Below are 20,658 nucleotides of genomic sequence, written 5' to 3'. Positions count from 1 at the left end.
TGTTTCATCTGCATTGAAAATCTGTTTTTTAGCATAGCCACCTTCATCAATTATCTTAGCTAGATCTTCTGGATAACTTGCTGCAGCTTCTAAAGAAGTGCTTGCAGCTTCACTTTGTACTTTTATGTTGTGGAGATGACTTTTAACCTGAAACCTCATGAACCAACCTCTGCTTGTTTTTAACTTTTCTTCTGCAGCTTCCTCACCTCTCTCAGCCTTCATAGAATTGAAGAGAGTTAGGGCCTTGCTCTGAATCAGGCTTTGGCTCAAGGGAATATTGTGACTGGTTTGTTCTTTTGTACAGACCACTCAAAATATCTCCATATCAATAATAAGGCTGTTTCACTATCTTATCCTTTGTGTGTTCACTGCAGTAGCATTTTTAATTTTCTTTAAGAACTTTTCTTTTTTACTCCCAACTTGACTGTTTGGCACAAGAGGACTAGCTTTTGGGCTGTCTTTGCTTTTGACATGCCTTCCTCACTAAGCTTAATCATTTCTAGTTTTTGATTTAGAGTGAGAGATGTGCCACTCTTCATTTGAGCACTTAGAAGCTGTTATAGGGTTATTAATCGGCCCAGTTTCAATATTGATGCGACTCGGGATAGAGAGGAGAGGGAGAGAGAGGGGGAATAGCCAGTCAGTGGAGTAGTCCAAACACATACAACATTTATCAATTAATTTCACCATCTTATGTGGGTATAGTTTGTGGTGCCCCAAAACAGTTAAAATATATAGTGACAATAAAGATCACTGATCACATACTATAACAGATAAAATAATGATGAAAAAGTTTGAAATTTTATGAGAATTACCAAAATGTGACACACAGACATGAATTGAGCACGTACTGTTGGAAACGTGGTGCAGATAGACTTCCTTGATGCAGGCTGCCACAAACCTTTAATTTGTAAACAATACAATATCTGAAAAATGCAATAAAGCGAAGTTCAATAAAACAAGATATGCCTGTTTATATCAGTAAACTGGACCACAGGTTTTGAAATAGACAACACATGTGTGCACACACATGTGCTTATAAACATGAGTATACACACACAACATCTCTGAGAATTTGAAATATATTAAACTACTATATATATATGCATAGGTCCCTTTCAAAACATTAGGGAAAAATAAGTACTTTAATAAATGCTTTTAGGAAAATTGTTCATTTTGAGGAAAAAGGACCATTAAGACAAAAATAAAGTATATAAATTTAATATTAAAATACTTTTTAAAAATTCTAGCAGGAAACATAGGAAAGTATTTTTATAATTCCAAAATATAAAAGCCTTTAAACCTTTTACTTTTTAGTATATCTCCTTTGAAATAATTTCAGAATCATTACAGGGAATTTCTGTGCATCCTTCACTCTGATTTGCAAATGCTTGCTTTCCGCAGAACCACAGTACAATTATTAAATCATGAAACTAACATTGATACAATATTAATAACTACATATGGCCCTTACTCAAATTTTTCCAATTGTCTCATCAGTGTCCCTTTTCTGGTCCAGCGTCCAACCCAGCATCCTGTATGTTGTATTTAGTTGTTGTATCTCCTTAGTCTCTTTTAATCTGGAAGAGTTCCTCAGTGTTTCCTTGTCTTTCATGATGCTGACATTTCAAAAGAATACTGGCCAGTTACTTTATGGAACATTTCTTAAGGTAGATTTATATAGTGTTTCTTTATGATTAAATTCAGATTATTCATCTGTGGCAGGGATCCCATAGAAGTGCTATCAGTGGGTACATAATGTCAGTTTCAAAGGCCTTTGTAACCATGACATAAAGTCAGAAATCAGAAGAGGTTGATTGACTTGACCATATAAACATTCATATTTTATCATGGCAAAATACACCTGTAGTAAGTACAAATGGAAATGGGTTATAAATGACAGCATGGGATGCTCGTAGGTTGTTGAGCATCTAAATTGGTTTGTCTCAACCTTTTTTTGAAATGGAAGTTAGGTCTATAGGCTTGCTAAATTCAGGTTAGGAGTATTTGGTTAGAATATATTATAAGCGAAGTTGCTGGCTTTATATTTGCATCACACCTGGTGATAGATGGTATCTCATTATTCCTTATTACCTTTACAATATATATCTGTCAATTTGATAAACAATTCTCAGCTATTAACAATTTTATATCTTTGTCATTGTTTTATGTTTCTTAACCTTTTGAAGTTAATGTGAACGGGAAAGAGAAATACACAGAAAGAAATTACAGTGAGCAAAGAAATTACAGTGATTTGCATGGATGGGGCAGGAAGAGACCAGAGATCACATATGGGGCAGCTGTGATGGCCTTTGCTTTCTTCTTTGTCTTTCTTTGTCCCAAGCTCTTATTTGTTTAATCTGTTTGAAACCATGGCATTCACACTGAAATTCATGTCCTCTTGCCAGGAGCATCTCAGCTCCTAGGTGGAAGGTCGGGTTGCTGAACCGTGCATAGCAACTGAGCAACTAAGCACTTCTGGGAGGTCTCCTGTAAGGTGTGAGATCACAGTCCTGTGCTCTGTGAGTTCTCAGGCTTGTTGGTAGATGAATCCTCTCTTTAAGTCCGGAAAGAGGTCCTGCTAAACATGGCACAAATGGGTGTCTCCTTTTTCCTTGGTGATTATTACCCCATATCCTTAAGAGTAAACTCAACCTGGCATCATACATTTAAAAATTCTGTTGTATTTTGACTAATGACATTTATTTTATAATGTGTAAGTGTAAAATTTAATTGAATATTCATTTTCAGAGTTATGGTAAGCTTATACTATACTTTTTTTTTCTTCAATCCAGAGAATGTCTTTCAATCCTGCATGAAATTCAGAAGAACAAACTTGAGCAGGAATTCTTCTATGAGTTTGAAGGGGGTGTCAAGCTTGGCACTGGGGCCTTTAATTTGGTAAGGAAAAAATTATATAGAATCTAGAACCTTTAGTAGAAGAACCTAAGGTGAGGGAGCAATAAACTTTGAGGAATGATTTTTTTTTTGTTTTTATGATTTCTGGGGAGATGAAGAGTCTGAGTAGAAATCTGTCAAATTCCAATGTATTATGTAGAGATTTTGAAATTTTATTAAAGTTTGACTGGAACTGGTGAGAAAATGAAGTGGTAAAGAGAGTCACATGCATGAGTGTATGTGCCAATTTGTTCATGAGCCTACCAGACAATAAGCAGGCGGCTGGGAGGCTGGGAAACAGTCTGGCCTCCACAGAGCAGGTCATCGTGTCATCACTTGATTATTAAAATCCTCCTCTGCTGAGGTCACCCTTTGGTGAGCATTCACAAGGGACACAAATGTCTTCACATTTTCTGCCCTGAGAGATCTGTCCACATGCTTCTTCCCTAACCCTCCTTGTCACTAATTTTCCAATCATGTTCCTTCCAAGCTCCTGACCATCTAGCCAAACCATTGGCCACAGCCCATGAATCAGTATGTAATCATACATATGTGCATATGGTCATTTCTCCCTCCAAGCGAAGCTCATAACCAGGCACACTGCCCAAGGTTCTGCCCACTGGGAGAATTTCCCATCGCCATTGTCTTCCTGGGCCAACGATGGCCCAGAAAGGGGCTGTAGTGCCGCAGCGGCCCACTTCTGTGTGGTGCCTGCATATCACACAGAATATAATAGACTTTTGCTTTCTGGGACAAGAAGCTGCAAGGAGCCCTGTCTGTAGGTGAGCACTGGGTGTTGCCTTCTCACCACCTTGTCACTCCACATACAAGGTGCCAGTATTGTTTAGGAAATCTTAGAAAGGCCAGGCTTAAAAAAATTTTTTTTTGTTATTTCATTTTTTTAGCTAAGTGAAATTAACTCATAAGTAATGACTACAGTATGTGATGATTGAGATGTAGCTAGTGATTTAAACTTGTTTCTAATTTTTCTTATTATTGAAGCATTAAAACTGTAAGTTGTTTAGAATTTAACATTTGTCTGTAGTTAGACATGTACTAACATGTAAGTACACTTGTATTTTTTTTTTCTTATAGATGCTGTCCCTTTTACCAGCAAGGATAATCAGACTACTAGAATTTATTGGATTTTCTGGAAACAGGGTACAACTTTAATTTTATCTTAATTTTAACAGGGAAGATAAAATATTATTTATTGAGTATGAAGGCAATACAACCTGTCCACATAACTAGCATGATAAATATAGGCAATTTGTTTGCAAGACTACAAAGAGCCATTTGTCCTTGATCATATTTTTTGGAGTTAAATATGATTTTTCTGTTGAAAGTTAAATTTTTTTTACCTTTGTTACTTAAATTCTGGGATTAAAAATTATATCTTTAAAAATAATTTATTGGATATTAATTACTCTTATGTTAAAATATACCTTGTTAACATTTCAGCAATCCTGGAGTTACCTTGTTTAAAATGAAGAAATTAGGCTATATTTCCATGTCTAATATTTTGTGATTTTAATAGATCAAATAGCATAGATCCAACATAGTTACAGTATTTTGAATTTCCCTATGTTTTTAAAAGTTTTGCTATAAAACTAGCTGAGGAAATTTGTTTTCCATGTTATTCATGACATTTCTGTGTGGTTGTGGTTTTATAATGAATATGTAATATTTATTAATCGTAACACTCAATATGGCGTTACGAGAGTTGCCTCATCGCAAAAGCTGTCTCTGTCAGTCAGGAGAGCAGGTTTTGAGAAATACATGAGAACAAGTATAACAAGCTGTAAGTTTTTTCAGTCAATTTCACTGTCCGTGTTCTTCATTAGCTCTTGTGTATTTATGGTGATCCCATTATGATGTGCTCTGTCTGTTCTGACTCTGTTTTTCACAATCATCCCTCTCCTTAACCATTCGTCTTCTACTTATTCCTTCAGTGGCTCCAAATTGCCTCCTAAATAAAGTCCAAACTATAACATGGCTTCAAGGACCCCATGGTCTGATTCTAGTCAGGGCTTGCAGCCTTAATGTCCATACTCTTCACTTTTCCCAGTACTCCTGTTAAACTGCGCAATTGGTTGTTCCTGACACAGCACTGTGCTTCCCTGCTTCTGTGCATCTGCTGCTCTCTGTTTTGGATGTTTCCCCCAAGCAGCCTCCTCGCAAATAATATTCTCTTGAGAGCCTTTCCATCTACTAGGTCTGAGATAAATGTCATCTATTCCACAGAGCTCTCCCTCATACTCCTCCAGTGAGGCTCAAAGTATTCCTGACTTTCAGAATCATTTATTTATCTTTCTTACAGCACTCACTACATTCTAATAAGATCATGTGTTCATGCACTGTCTTCTCTATTTGATGGAAAGACCTTCGAAGACATAGGACCATATTTGTTCATATCCACCCTGGTGCCTTATACTTAGATCTTCAGTATGTTTTAATGAATTGATATTACTGTAAGAAATACAGCATTTCTATGTAACAAGCACTGCCTTTTTCTCTCCCTAGAATCACATGTATAAAAGGATTTGTGCACATTTAAAATGTAAAATTTGTTTCTAATTAGGCATTACCACTATTCTAAGCTCTTGAAAACTAAACTCCACCTTCATGGACGGTGGGGATGTATGAACTAGCATTTTAAAGTTTCTGGATATAATTTTCTAATCATGTTTTTTTCCTTCTAAAATGCATTTAATTCCCACAGGACTTGGGCCTCCTGCAGTTACGGGAAGGCGCCTCAGGACAAAGCATGAGGTCTCCACTGTGCTGCTTAACCATCCTGGCTTTTCATACTTACATCTCTCTGATACTTGGTAAGGTCTGATGACATTATGCTTCATTGAAAGTTGATTATCTTTGTTTTGTTTTTTTTGAGACAGAGTCTCACTTTGTTGCCTGGGTTAGAGTACCATGGTGTCAGCCTAGCTCATAGAAATCTCAAACTCCTGGGCTCAAGCAATCCTCCTGCCTCAGCCTCCTGAGTACAGGCATGTGCGACTACAGGCATGTGCGACCATGCCCAGCTAATTTTTTCTACATATTTCTAGTTGGCCAATTAATTTCTTTCTATTTTCAGTAGAGACGGGGTCTTGCTCTTGCTCAGGCTGGTTTGGAACTCCTGAGCTTGAGCAATCCTCCCGCCTCGGACTCCCATAGTGCTAGGATTACAGGAATGAGCCATCGCGCCCGGCCTGAAAGTTGATTATCTTTGATTTAAATAAGTTAAACTTTAGAAAAATCAGAGCTATTAGTCCATATCTGTTTCCCTTTTTTTTTTTTTTTGAACAAAGATGGAAAATAGTGACATATGTCATAGTGACATTCAGCAAAAGGAGTGGGGTAGTTTCTTTCATTGAATATTTTTCTTGTGTTCTCAGCTAAAATTTGTGCATTAAGGTGATCTATTTAATCATACTCATATTAGATTTCTTTTTTGAAGAAGATAAAATTTTTGGCTACAATAAGTTAATATTGCCATTAAACCAGAAATTCTAATTCAAATCTAAGACATCCACCTCCGTTCTTAAGAATTAGTCTTTCTTAGAACTTTCTTAAACTAAAGTTTTAGATGAGACCTGTCTTTATTTTATTTCCCAGGTATAAAAATGACAAAATAATAGTTTTCATCTTTTCTATGAATAGGCCTTTGCTATATATGCTAATGAAATTTGGAGAGTTAGTTGTAAATATCTGCCATGTTTCATGACAACTGAAGCTTTTCCTGTTAAATTTCTAGGTACAGGAGAGGTGAATGTTGTGGAAGCAGAGAGCCTCCTTGCACCCTTCCTCCAGCAGTTCCCAAATGTATGCTTAGTATCTCAACTGCATGTTTCAACCAGAATTAATCAGCCAGCATTGATCGTTGAACAGTGTGTTTTCTTCCTTTTTCCACAGGGCTCACTTATGCTGTTTTATCATGCCCGAATAGAGCTGCTAAAAGGGAATACTGAAGAGGTAATTTATTCAGCAGTAGTGATTTCGAGGAGTTGTCTGTATGGTGGAGTTGTGCCACATGCTCATTCAACCATAGTAAATTTAGCTATATGATCTAGACAAAAGTAAAGGGAAATAAAATAATGTAATTAAAAAGTCAAAATTGTAATTTGTATATACATTCTATTGTATATCATTATATAGTGTAGATTACTGAATATAGTCTACATTGACACATAAGTACATGAGGCATTTCAAGGTTAAATATACAAAACAATCAGGTGGGCAATCTAAGGGATTTTCAAAAAACTTTGAGTACTATCAGTTTCTGCATTGCCCATTGACTTTGGAATCTAGACCCTGTGTAAGATGCAGCTCTGCTCTGGTTCATGCGGCTCCTTGTCAAAGGAAATTAATCATCAGTTCCCTCAAAGAAGGAAACATTGGGGTCAGAAGTAGAAAAGTGAGGAGCCATTCATATAAATACATTCACAAACAGTTTTTTTCCACACAGATGGGCTCAAATGTGTATTTTTCTGTAATTTGTTTTTTTCTATTTACAATACATCTCGGATATTTTTCCAGGTCAGTATATCTAAATCTCCCTCATTCTTTTGGTGGCTGGGTTTCATTTCATGGGATGGACATACTGTACTCACCAGAGTGGTCCACTGTTGATAGACATTTGGCCACTATAAACAATGTCATTGTCGGCCGGGCTCGGTGGCTCACGCCTGTAATCCTAGCACTCTGGGAGGCCGAGGCGGGCGGATTGCTCGAGGTCAGGAGTTCGAAACCAGCCTGAGCAAGAGTGAGACCCCGTCTCTACTATAAATAGAAAGAAATTTATTGGCCAACTAATATAAATATATATACAAAAAATTAGCCGGGCATGGTGGCAAATGCCTGTAGTCCCAGCTACTTGGGAGGCTGAGGCAGGAGGATTGCTTGAGCCAGGAGTTTGAGGTTGCTGTGAGCTAGGCTGACGCCATGGCACTCACTCTAGCCTGGGCAACAAAGCGAGAATCTGTCTCAAAAAAAAAAAAAAAAAAAAAAAAAACAATGTCATTGTAAACAATTGTATGTGTATTTCTGTGCACAGGTATATTTATTGAAGACAGATTCTGAGTATTAGAATTTCTGGGCCAAAAGATGTTTGTATTTTGATAAATCCAGCCAACTTGACCTCCTTACTTAAGGTTGTTCCAACCTAAACTCCCATAAAGTTATGATAATGCTTGTTTACAATGTTCATTGCCAACTCTGGACATTATTCATCTTTTAATTTTTGCCAATGTGTTGGCTGAAAATGAGAATCTAATTCTTAAATTTATAATTGCCCATTTATAAGTTTCTTCATATGTATATTTTTATGATTTTCCTATTTATATCTTTGCCAGTTTTCCCATTGATTGTCTTTTTCTTAAAGGCTTTTATAGAATTGTTGTATGCTAAGGAGTTAATCTTTTGCCAGTTATATAGGTATTGTTATCTTCTCCCAGTCTGTCCATTGCCTATATCTTTGTTTAAGATGTGTGTTACCCTATGGGTGTCCTAACTTTATCATCATTAGTCTTTTCTTAAAGGATGTTTATATTTTACATCTTGGTTGGAATGGAACTTCCCCACTCCCACATTATCAAGTGCCAAGGCCCCCTCACAAAGTTAAATAAAGAGGCAGAACTTAACTGTATCATTGTATGTAAGGAAAGGAACATATCTTCATATTGAAGTGGTTTAATAAGTGGTAATTTTGTTCTTTTTGTACAAAGTGTTTTATGTATTTTTCCATTAGGTTATTATCTCCTTGTCTAATATCTGGATGATCAGCTTTATGCAATTGACTTATAGGCACAAGAGATATTTCGAAAATGCATTTCAGTTCAAGAAGAATGGAAACAGTTTCACCATCTCTGTTACTGGGAACTAATGTGGATTAATGTATACCAACAAAACTGGATGCAGGCGTATTACTATTCAGATCTGCTTTGCAAAGAGAGTAAATGGTCCAAGGTAAAATGCAGTGCTTTCATTAATGTCATTTGTTTGCTAATAAGGGGCCAGAATGATTTTCATTTAGGACTGTTTGTTCAATAGTATTACATCAACACTGTTTTGCAATTTAGAGATCCACAAAAGGAGGAAATGTGCATTAAGTACCTACTATTTACAGGCTTTGTCCTCAGCATTATATGCTTTGAAAGCTGTCCAAAGGGTTCTTTTTAAGAAAAAATTTTACCTCTAAAGATGAATTGCATTTATATTTAGAGTTATTAAATTTCAATAGTCTTGATAATTTTTTGTAGACTTCTCAATACCCTAATGACCTAGCTTTTCATGATAATAAAAATTAATTCTATTCCACTTGTGAAAAGTTAGGAAGAATGAGTTAATGATCTCTTGTTCATTCTATCTACTTTCTATAGTTGGATAATAGGAAAATGGTCTAAATTAATTGAAAAGTATTGTTCTCATTTTGAACAGGCAGTGTAAAACTTTATTTCCTTTGATTTCTTTGATGCTTCTTAACATTATATCTGGAAGATTTATAGGTCATTCCTGATTTGCAGGGTACCTAGGGATGTTCTATAACAAGCTCCTTTTCTTCATTTTCTTAAGGCAACATATGTGTTCTTGAAAGCTGCAATTTTGAGTATGCTTCCAGAGGAGGATGTATTAGCAACTAATGAGAATGTGGTAACTTTATTCAGGTAAGCAAGATACTATTTCTATAATAAACACCCTGGCTGTATATAGGAGCACACAATTATATCTTCCATCTTTTTTTCCTGAATGCTCTCCCATGCTTCACTTTCATATTTCTTTAACTTTTCTACTCATGTGATATGGGAACCCTTAAAAGAATATAGTTAGCCAAGAGTCAAAATGTCATTCTTTTGGTAGGATTTTGCAGATATACTGGTGTGATTAGGAACCTAGAGAAGACATTGTTATATTTTGGGAGTAGGGTTTTATTGTTGGGACTTTGCTACTGCATTTTGAAGACAGTTTTCTATATTGGTGTTGTTACAAAAGATGTGAACTATTGCTGTGAACCAAAGGTATTCCGTGGAAACTTAAACCCAGTATAACATATGCATAGTGCTTATTAGTATTGTTAAAGATTTGGAAAAACTCTGCTATGAAGTAATCTGTTTAACTATTTCATCTATCCATCCATCCATCACCTTTTTGTTGAGCACCTACTCTGTGGAGGATACTGTGTTACATGCTGAATAAGCAGGTGTGTGACCCCTGTCTTTGTGGAGTTTATAATCTTGTAGTGCAATCAGAGATCAATGAAATAGTCACACAAAGAAGTGCAAAATTACAACACTTGGCTACTTTCCCCTTAGAAGGTGTGTGTAAGAGCATGTAGGGAATGCCGGCCCAGGTGAAGGCTGAAGGTGGAGGGGAGCTGCTGTGGCAGTGGGACTGGTGGCGATGCAGTTTCAGGGCAAGGGGACAGCATGAGAGAGGACCTGTTGCAGGAAGGAGCACTGCACATTTAAAGAACTAAAAGGTGATAATGGACAGGACATGGTGTGTGTGTATATGTATGTATGTAGGTCAAAGGAAAAGAAATGTCAAAAATGACTATACTAGTTCAGGCTGCTATAACAAAATACTGTAGACTGTCTGGCTTAAACAATACAAATTTATTTTTTATGGTTCTGAAGTCCAGGAAGTCCAGATAAAGGAACCTGTAGATCTGATATCTACTGAGAGCCCACTTTTTGGCTTGAAGATGGCTGGCTTCTTGTTGTATCCTCACATGGTAGCGAGCAGGGAGAGAAAAAGCAAGTTCTCCTGTGTCTTTAAAAGGGCACTAATCCCAGTAAGAGGTCTCCACTGATTAACTCTCATGGAACCTCCCAAAGGCCCTACCTCCTAATCCCATCACACAGGAGGCTAGGATTTCAACGTATGAATTTTGGGAGGGCACAGACATTCCGTCCATAGTACTTTCAACACATATTCCATTTTAAAATGAAACATAGTGTGTATTTAGTGTTACAGTGGTCATTAGTAACCCCAGCAGGAGCTTGTAAGATAAAAGAATGGAGATGGAAACCAGATTGAGGTTGGTGGAAGACTTAATGAAAAAATAAAGAAATGGAGAGAGTGAACATAGCTACATCCCTGAATTGCTTTGATTATGAAGGGGGGGAGAGAGAGAGAGAGAGAGAGATGGTTGGAAGGAGATGTAAGGTCAAAGAACATTTTAATGGAAAAGATTTGAGCATTCCCAAACACCACTGGGAAGGATCCAATGAGGATAAGTTGCACAAATAAGCAAGAAATGGGATAACTGATTCTGTAAGGTTCCTGAAAAGGCAAGAGGAGATACAGTCCAAATCATTAGTGGCAGAGTTGGCTTTATTAGGAGAAGGGTCCAGTCCTGGTCTTCCATGGTATCGGAAAGGAAAGAGTGAAGAACAGGTGCAGAGCTAGGCAGGCTTCTGGGTGGTAGCATGAGGTGAGGAGTTCCCATCTCATAGTGTCTGTTTTCTTTATGAAGTAGGAGGAAGGGTCATCTGCTGAGAGTGAGGGAGAAGGGAGAGGGCTGGAGGACTGAAGAGAGTGGGGAATGAAGTCATTGTGTTGCAGAGAGTGGGACAGTGAGGTGGCGAGAGAAGCACAGTAGGGGGAATGTCAGGCAGTGCAGGGGCCTGTTTGAGATTGACGAAGACTTGATAGTGATGCCAACCTGCTGTCGGTACAGCTGCAGGGGACATGGGCCCTGAGCTCCATCCCAGGGATGGGTTTGTGACAGATAAGCATCAGGACTAGACCATAGACAAGGGAGTTTAGGAAATGGGCCAGACAAGAGTACAACAGTAAAGACAAGTGCAGCCTAGGCAAGAATATGAAGGGACAGAGAGAAAGAAGGAGGCTGCTGGACTAGGAGACAGTTGAAGGACAAGGGGACTGACAGTCTTAACAGAACGGGAGTTAGAGCGAAGAGAATGGTGTTCCAAGGGTGGTGGGCTTGAATTTGTGCTTTTCGGTAGAGAAGTTACAGGTTGTGGTCTAAGGTGTGAGTGTAGGGGTGGCGTGTGAGTCCCTGAGGTAGAATGGAGGAGACACCCATGGAGATGAGGAAGTCAAGGAACTGAGAGGCCCCACTGCGTTCTTCAAACATAATTGATGACCACACCTTTTAAATGGAATACTGTATTCTGTAGGCCACATTTCAGAAATTGTTTAGCTGAACCCTCTGACTTATCAGAACAAATTTGACATTTTTTCAACTGCTTTTAAAGGCTTTTCTTAAAACTAGGACCATGCATACTAACTGTAGCATCAACATTAATAGAAGCCATGGTATGATAAATGTCACCTCTTACTGTAAAATGTATTTCCTTATTTCGCATAAATAAGTTAATGGAATTGTTAAGGACTTTTAAATCTCCCTCTGTGTCCTCCACTTCACATTAAGTATTCTCCATATCAAAAAATTTATGGGAAAGATGTAATCATTCTTATTTTCAGGAGAAAGCTTGAGGTCTGCACTTTCATGATTGTTGGGATAATGAGAGGAGAGTCCTAACGATGTCCTAGATGTTCTCTTCATCTAGACGATATGATCTTTAAACCACAAGGGTTCATGTCTAAGGCTTGCTTCCCCCTCCCCTGGCCCCACCTCACACTTCCACTGCCTCTTGCACTGATGTTGATGAACATCAAATGATGGGGCATTCCGGTATAAAGTCCATACCCCCATATTGTGCCCAGAAATAGCCTAATACAAGCTCACTTCATAGCAGATTTTTTTTCTCTTATTTCATCTTATTCTTTCAGTGTTGTAATTGGATATTTCTTTCATTCCTTTCTCAGCAACTTGTTTGATGCACTCATAACGTTGCATATATGAAAGTGCTCCCAGGAACATGTAGTCTTCCCATCCACTCTCAATTTTACATGCTTATGAATTTTATAATTGGAATTCCTTAGAATTTTGAGAAGTTTGTAAACTTGGCACGTATCCTAAGCTGATTATTTCCAAAATCACCTATGCATGGGAAACATTTTCTCCAATTGTACATTAATCTATGGCTATCTTTTGAGCCGTATTATTTTATAGATCTCTGTCATCCTTACAAATAGGAACAGTTAATATTTACTGTATCTTCTTCCCTCTTTCTGGGTATCCACAATATAAGTAAATACTCTGGACTTGTGCCTGTTTATTTATAGAAATTACCAATTTCCTAACTAGATTTCCTGGATTATATTTGCTAAAATTAAGACATTAGCTAAGTTGACTAGAAAGAAATATGTGTCAGCCAGTGGTTCTCAGACTTGAGTACATCAGAATCACCTGGAGGGCGTGTGGAACCCCGATTGCTGGGTCTGCCCCTGGAACTGCTGATTCAGTAGTAGGTCCGGGTAGGGCCTGAAAACTTGCAATTCCAACAGGTTCCCAGGTGCTGCTGATGCTGTGGCGTGACAGCCACAGGTGTAAGTAATGTCTGTGCTCTGATGACCTCTCACTGGGGCGGGGGCTCTTCGCAGACAGGTGGACGGCTTGAAGCAGAGGATTGCTGGTAAATCTCTCCCCACCGAGAAGTTTGCTGTGAGGAAGGCTCGACGCTACTCCGCCTCCTTGCCTGTACCTGTGAAGCTTGTCCTGCCTGCCCTGGTATCCACTTTTATCTTATTTACTGTTCATTAGAGATAAGTTCACTTAGAGATAAGTTACCTATTCACAGCTGCGGGGAGCATGTCTAACTTTGGTTGTGAAGTTCAGCTTAATTAAAAACCAATATGAGAGTGAGATGTGCACCATCTGGGGGATGGTCATGATGGAGACTCAGACTTTTGGGGGGAGGGGGGGGAAATGGGCATTTATTGAAACCTTAAAATCTGTACCCCCATAATATGCCAAAATAAAAAAAATAATTAAAAAAAAACAAAAAACAAAAAACAAAAAACAAACAAACAAAAAAAAACCAATATGAGGGCAGGGTGGCTCACGCCTGTAATCCTAGCACTCTGGGAGGCCGAGGCGGGCGGATTGCTCAAGGTCAGGAGTTCAAAACCAGCCTGAGCTGGTCTCTACTAAAAATAGAAAGAAATTAATTGGACAACTAAAAACATATATACAAAAAATTAGCCAGGCATGGTGGCACATGCCTGTAGTCTCAGCTACTTGGGAGGCTGAGACAAGAGGATCGCTTGAGCCCAGGAGTGTGAAGTTGCTGTGAGCTAGGCTGATGCCATGGCACTCACTCTAGCCTGGGCAACAAAGTGAGACTCTGTCTCAAAAAAAAAAAAACAAAAAACCCAGTATGAGTGTTGTTGTACGGGGAACATTTATAAATAATGAATAAATAAAAATTGTAGCTAATGTTTTCTGACTAGTTGGTATGTTCCAAGCATTATGATAAAGGTATTAAAAACATATCATTTAATTTTTGCAATAACTCTGAGTATAGTTTTCTTGGCCCCATTTTACAGACCAAGAGTGGTAAAGTTGACTTCATTGAAGTCGGGTTGAATTACAGTGCAAACCATATATATAATTTTACCTTTTCTAACCTTCTAATAGCCACATTAAAAAAGTAAAAGGAAACATGAAATTAATTTTAAGAATATATCTTGTTTTACTTAGTATATGCAAAATTTTGTCATTTCTACAAGTAATTGATAAAAACTTTGGAGATATTTCTTTCTTTTATACTAAGTCTTTGAAATCTGGTGTGTCTTATACCTTTGGAGGACATCTCAGTTTGGACATTTCATATTTCCAGTGCTCAAGAGCCACAGGTGACTGGTGTCCAACTCACATTCTTAATATGCCATTTTAGGCGAGGTTTCTGTGAAAAGTGGAATTTCAACTTAAATTTTCTTAATGAAGCTTCTTCAAAACAATACTCACTATATCAAATTACTACAACTCTTCCAGGGCTTTAGTTTTTGCATAGTTTTTACATAGGTAGTCGGCACTGGACAGCTACTTGATGCTTGTAGTCCTCCTTTGGGCTTTCCTGAATCTTTTTTTTTTTTTTTTAATTCCAGAGTTTAATTATTCCCCTTTGACAGTTATTTAGATTTTTCCAGTTTTTATTATTATGAACACTACAATAAATATCCTCTTTTTGTACGTGTGCATGTAATTCTCTGGGAAGGATTTCTAGAACTGGAATTCCTTGTTGAAGAGTTTTATGCATTGAATATTTTGGTAAATATTGCCAAATTTCCCTCCCAAAAAGCTGTCCCAATTTAAGTGAATACCAACAATGTTTTACCATTTAAGTTTGCCTTTCTCTGTTGGTGTGATGGAACATCTTTTCATGTGTTTATTCATTTTTATTTCTTCTTTTATAAATTGTTCATGTTCTTCCTAAGTTTTCATTGGGTTGTTTATTTTATTATTGACTTATCAGAGCTCTTTAAACATTCTATGTAAAAGAAGAATGCAGCCTCTGATAGGTGTCAATTAAGAGCTAGCCTGCAACTAGCACCTAGGCCCAGGTGTTTCCTTCTGAACGAAGACAACTTCTGAGAACATTGACATCAGCCCAGGCTATTCTGTGACTGTAATGGAGCGAGACAAAAATACAACCATTCTGTAATTATGTCTGAGCACAGAAACAAGAATACCCTGTAAATCACAAAAATAACCAACATACCCCTCTTCCAGGTCATATGAGAGCCTGCTGCTGCTGTATCAACCACAGCTTTAGCTCCATGCAGCTGATTCATTTTTATCAAGTGATTTGCACTGGGAAAGCTTTTCTTTCTGTCCCACAGAACTTACCTGAAAATTTTCTAGACCATCATAGTTCTTCCTCTGCCCTAGTACTTAGATACCAGTGTATACATAAGTGTATCCTTCTTTGACTATTAAGAATCTTAAGGAAGATTAACTCATTACACTTCTTTTTCCAGGTCTATAGATACAGATTGGGCAGGAAATTGGCTTGAATTAGCAGTACCTAGGATTTTTTTGGGGGGGCGGTGGGGTACCTAAGAATTTTACCAAAAGCCTCTTTTTCATAAAATCTAGGACATGAGCTTGCCTCCTTCTGGTAAAAATATCCATGAATAAAAAGAATTTTTAAGGATCATCAGCATCAATTAAAAAATATTCCATTAGTTATTGAATGTAGCTCTTTTAGCAATAAGAAATTGTTATATGTCAAATGGAAGGTAGAGTGTGATGATCATAGTTTTCAGTGCCATAAAAAGTACAGATAACTGCTGCCACTGTACCTGAATGTTGTCTTCATTTCTACTACTTCCCTGGTAAGAGGCTTTTCAAGCAATATTTTTTTTATCATATTTTAAAATTCATTTATTTCCAAGAAGATACTAATTACCCTTATTTTGTACTCTTTAAAAATATGAACTGCACTATCAGGAACATTAGAAAAATATTTTCAAGTAAAAGCACATTTGCTTTTGGTCCAAAAAAAAATTCTCATCTGTTAGCCCATTAAATATAATCTGCAATGAGAAATCATTAGTTTACATTTTCAAGAGCTGTCATTCAGCCATATGGCCTTTAAATGAATGCGTTTTTCTGCATATTGGATTGCATTACTGGACTGTCACATGTTTTTAATGGTATAAAAGAACCTAAGCCCAGTAAAATACTCCAGTGTTCATTTCCAGTGAAATTCTTGGAAACATTTTATGTAAACAACTGGCAGACATTTTAAAATATTTTCCTTTACTTTAACAAAAGTTTACATTAAACAGAATTGTTCATAGTAGCAGTTTAAAGTATTTATTTCTGTATCTGTATTCTATTATCTTCCAGAAGAATCACATAACAGTAGGTACTTAATGAGTACTTTTTATTCAATGAATAAATCAAGTTTTTCAGTAAATGCATTATATATATATATATATATATATATATATAAAATTTCTTCACAGTATAAAAGGCAAAAGCTAAGGAAAGTGATCTCTAAATACTGTCTTGAAATCTCTAGCAACCAAGACAAAACATACATACATAGTTTTGTGATCATTAAGGACATTGAATAACCTCACATAATTGAAAATGGTTTTCATTTTTCCTCATCAGGAAATGATGTATGTCTGGAATGGTTTTTCAATAGTGAATAAAAGAAAAGACCTTTGTGAAAATCTGCTGGTAACTGTTGAAAAGGCTGAGGCAGCTTTACAAAATGAAAGTAAGTATGAGAAATAAGCACCTATAAGTCTTTGTGTTCCCTTACTGTTCTCCTGTGTTTCCCTGTGCACGTCTGCCTGTGTTAATTTGTGCGCATCGTGAGGACAAAGAGCTTGAGCTGCAAGTGTCTGGGTGACTGCAGTCAAGATGAAGGGAGACAAGATGCATACTGCAACATGGATGAACCTTGGAAACACTGGGCTAAGTGAAAGAAGCCAGGCACAAAAGACCATATATTGTATGATTCCATTTATATGAAACATACAGAATAGGCAGATCTATAAAGACAGTAGATTAGTGATGGGGGGTGATGGAAATGAGGGGGTGATGAAAATATTCGAAAATTGATAATGGTGATGGTTGTGCAACTCTATACAAAAACTACTGAATTGCCTGCTTTCAATGGATAAATCATATGGCATGTGAACTATGTCTTAAAACTGTTAGAAAAAAAGATGAAGCGAGGAAGACAGGCATTAGAGTTCTAGAGCAGAACAAGGACAATGTGCACTTCCTTCTGGTTTTAGTTTGCCTTTCCATGCCGCCCCATTGCTAACAGCTAGTGTGTTTCTGCAGACACCAGGAATAGTTTTCAAGTTGGAATCTTACCACAATTTAATGATTTTACTCATTACCTTTGGTTGTGTTGGAGGCCCCCCTCCAGTTTACTGGAAGCTCCATTATCTGGAAGCAGCTGACGTGGAGAATTAGGCAATCTGGGTTTATAGTCCCAGCTCTGCAGTGGTCAGACTCTGGGGAACACATCTGGTTTCTTTTGAAAAAGAGCAGTGTTGGGCCAGATGATATCCAAAGTTGTTTTCTTGCTCTGACTCTATTTTTATGTTCATCAAGGAGCGCAGGAGCTCTGGCATTTTTTGATTCTGTGTTTTTAATAGAGGCTTTATCTTTTGATCAACAATGCCGTAAATGATAGCCTTTGTTGTATTCTTCATCAGTACCAAGTCACTTAGGTATATCCTAAGATGTAATGGTCGTTTTTTTTTTTTTAATTCTTTTATTTTAGCGTATTATGGGGGTACAAGTGTTAAGGTTACATATATTGCCCATACCTCCCTCCCCCGTTGTAATGGTCTTTTCTTGTTGAATATTCCAACCACAGAAGTAAAATGAAAACTTCTGGGGTGATAAACATGGTAAAGGGCATAGAAATTCAGGATTAGTGGGGGAAAATTATAACAGTTAACTCATTTTTCTTAATTGGAGAAAGATGGGCATTCCAGGAGCCCTGGCTCCATCCCCAGTATACTCCCCACAGCGGGGATGAAATGATTGCATATGGCTCTAGGGATGAGGATTTCATTTGGGTTTTTTCTTGTACTTGTAGCTGTGATATCAAGCTGAAATGTTTAATGAGATTTCTCTTGACAATTATTCTTTTAAAGTTAAACACATAATTCTAATTTTTAGGTATAGGTAGAAAAAAGTCACTCATTTTTTGCTACTATAGCACAATTAGAATTTCTGTATATTCATTCTAGCCTTATTTTTATATAAAATATAAAAACATATATCTAGGCACAGTGTACCTAGATATATACTAGCGTAGGTTTTTTTTTTTAAATTTAATATGTCATAAGTTTTTAAAGTTTTTGGTAAATAGCCTTTATAAATTTCAAAAGCTTCATAGCACTCCACGAAGTTAATGTATCGTAATTTAATCAGTCCTTTCAGTATTGTTGGCATTTAGGCTGTTTTCCTTATTTAAAATAATTCTAGCTTTAGATTTCTGTCCGTCAATAGGAGAAGAAATATAAAGGAATGAAAGCTGAGTCAGTGGGCTTATCTACTAGCAAGGTCAAGGTTTCAGGCTGGACAGCTACAGAATCAAATAGAACAAAGGAAACAGTGCTGCTCTGAGGCCACACTCTTCTGTCCTCACTTCCATGAGCCATCTTGCAAATACAGGCCGGTGGTCACAGGGAGACCAGGTGAGTGGAGTATTCTACTCCACTATGGTCACATGCAAAGCTCATCAGTTGATGAGGGGTGAGTAATATCACCTTTCCATAATAAAGGTGGCACTTTTATAAAAGAACCAAGGTTCCCTTTTTCTTTCTTCTTGCTCCCCCATTCACAGTAAAGTTATACACTTAAAAATTTGTACGTGTAACAATAACCATAGGAGCACATGTGTAAGTGCAGGCTATACACTTCCTTTATGGGCATTTCAGACTTTCTGTGTTCTTCTAGATTTCCAGTACTAATATATTTTCTGTATGTTACTTTCTGTTAGCATGGAGTTGTGATAAATTTCCTTTTTTTTTTACAATTCTTTTATTAAAATTTTTTTATATTTATGGTAAAATACACATAATATAAAATTTACCATCTTCATCATTTGTAAATGTGCAGTTCCATAGTATCAAGTATATTCACGTCATTGTGCAAACAATCTTCAGAACTTTTTCATGCCCATTAAACAACAATGCCTCAGCTTCCTGGCCCACCCCTGGCAGCTCCCATTCTACTTTCTGTTACTGTGAGTTTGATTACTCTAGATACCCGATATAAGTGGAATCATAAAATATTTGTCTTTTTCTGGCTGGCTTATTTCACTTAGTATAAATTCTTCAAAGTTCAACCATATTGTAGTATGGGTTAGAATTTCCTTCCTTTTGAAGGCTGTGTAATATTCTATTATATGTATATACCACATTTTGTTTATTCATTTGTCAATGAACATTTGGGTTGTTTTTACCCTTTCTTTGGCTATTGTGAATAATGCTGCTAGGAACATGGAAGTACAGGTATCTCTTCCAGACCCTGCTTTCAGTTCTTTCTAGTATATAACCAGAAGTAGAATTGCTGGATCAATTGGTATTTCTATTTTTAATGTAATTTTTTGAGGAACTACTATATTGTTTTCCATAGCAGCTATACTGTTTTACATTCCCACCGACAATAAAATAAGGATTCTAATTTCTCTATCTCCTCACCAACACTTTTTTTTTGAGAGTAGACATACCAATGGATGTGAGGTGATCTTTACTATTTTTAATGTGAAATCATTTCAGAAAGGAAAAATATTTTTTTTACTTGAGTGGAAATCAACATATCAATTTTGATATTCAAATGAAATTAAAATATATGAAAGTTCTTAAAAAATGAGATTTCACAAGATGTATATTGGTAAAATCTATTTGAGCTTTTGAGCAAATTTATTAATATTCATTTTTATTCACATAATTTGGCTACTTTAATTAGCTCATTTGAACACCCTTAGTATTTCCATACAGATATAGACTTATAGATAGAGGAAGCATTGTTCCTGCCCTTAAGGGAATTATCTGTGATTAAAACCCACATCTGTGCAAACTAAATGAATAAAAGAGTATGTTTTAAAATAAGTAGATATTGCTGGGTGCAATAGTCCCAGCTATTCTGGAGGCTGAGTAGGACCACTTGAACTCAGGAGCTAGACAACAGCCTGAGTAACGGTGAAAGCTCATCTTTAAATAAATATTAATAATGAGTAAGTAAGTGGATATGTGAAAACTAAAAGCCAAAGGAAAACCTCTTTTTATTAAGTGAAAACATTTGTAGGGTACCTTTTTCTCCCAGAAGAACAGGCCAGCTTGCATCTTCTGTTTTCCTACAAAGGTAAGGATTTAGTAGAATCAATTCTGAAGTTTGAACAT

The 20,658-nt window shown here is 36.9% G+C and overlaps 1 protein-coding gene across 3 annotated transcripts in view; it reads left to right on the top strand.

Annotated features, from left to right (window-relative positions):
* The window catches only part of TTC39B (tetratricopeptide repeat domain 39B), a 108,267-nt gene that overhangs the window by 73,279 nt on the left and 14,330 nt on the right, over positions 1-20,658 (top strand). For all 3 annotated transcript variants that reach the window (XM_012769658.2, XM_012769656.3, XM_012769659.3), the window contains 9 exons: positions 2,796-2,901; positions 3,994-4,059; positions 5,621-5,729; positions 6,653-6,720; positions 6,811-6,870; positions 8,701-8,862; positions 9,469-9,560; positions 13,369-13,495; positions 16,892-17,000. In XM_012769658.2, coding sequence (XP_012625112.1) covers positions 2,796-2,901; positions 3,994-4,059; positions 5,621-5,729; positions 6,653-6,720; positions 6,811-6,870; positions 8,701-8,862; positions 9,469-9,560; positions 13,369-13,495; positions 16,892-17,000 — 899 coding nt within the window. The remainder of the gene's footprint in view (positions 1-2,795; positions 2,902-3,993; positions 4,060-5,620; positions 5,730-6,652; positions 6,721-6,810; positions 6,871-8,700; positions 8,863-9,468; positions 9,561-13,368; positions 13,496-16,891; positions 17,001-20,658) is intronic.

This window comes from Microcebus murinus, chromosome 12 (genome assembly GCF_040939455.1).
Source record: "Microcebus murinus isolate Inina chromosome 12, M.murinus_Inina_mat1.0, whole genome shotgun sequence".
NCBI lineage: Eukaryota > Metazoa > Chordata > Mammalia > Primates > Cheirogaleidae > Microcebus > Microcebus murinus.
The sequence above is the reverse complement of the archived record's forward strand: the minus strand, read 5'-3'. Positions and strand labels throughout refer to the sequence as shown.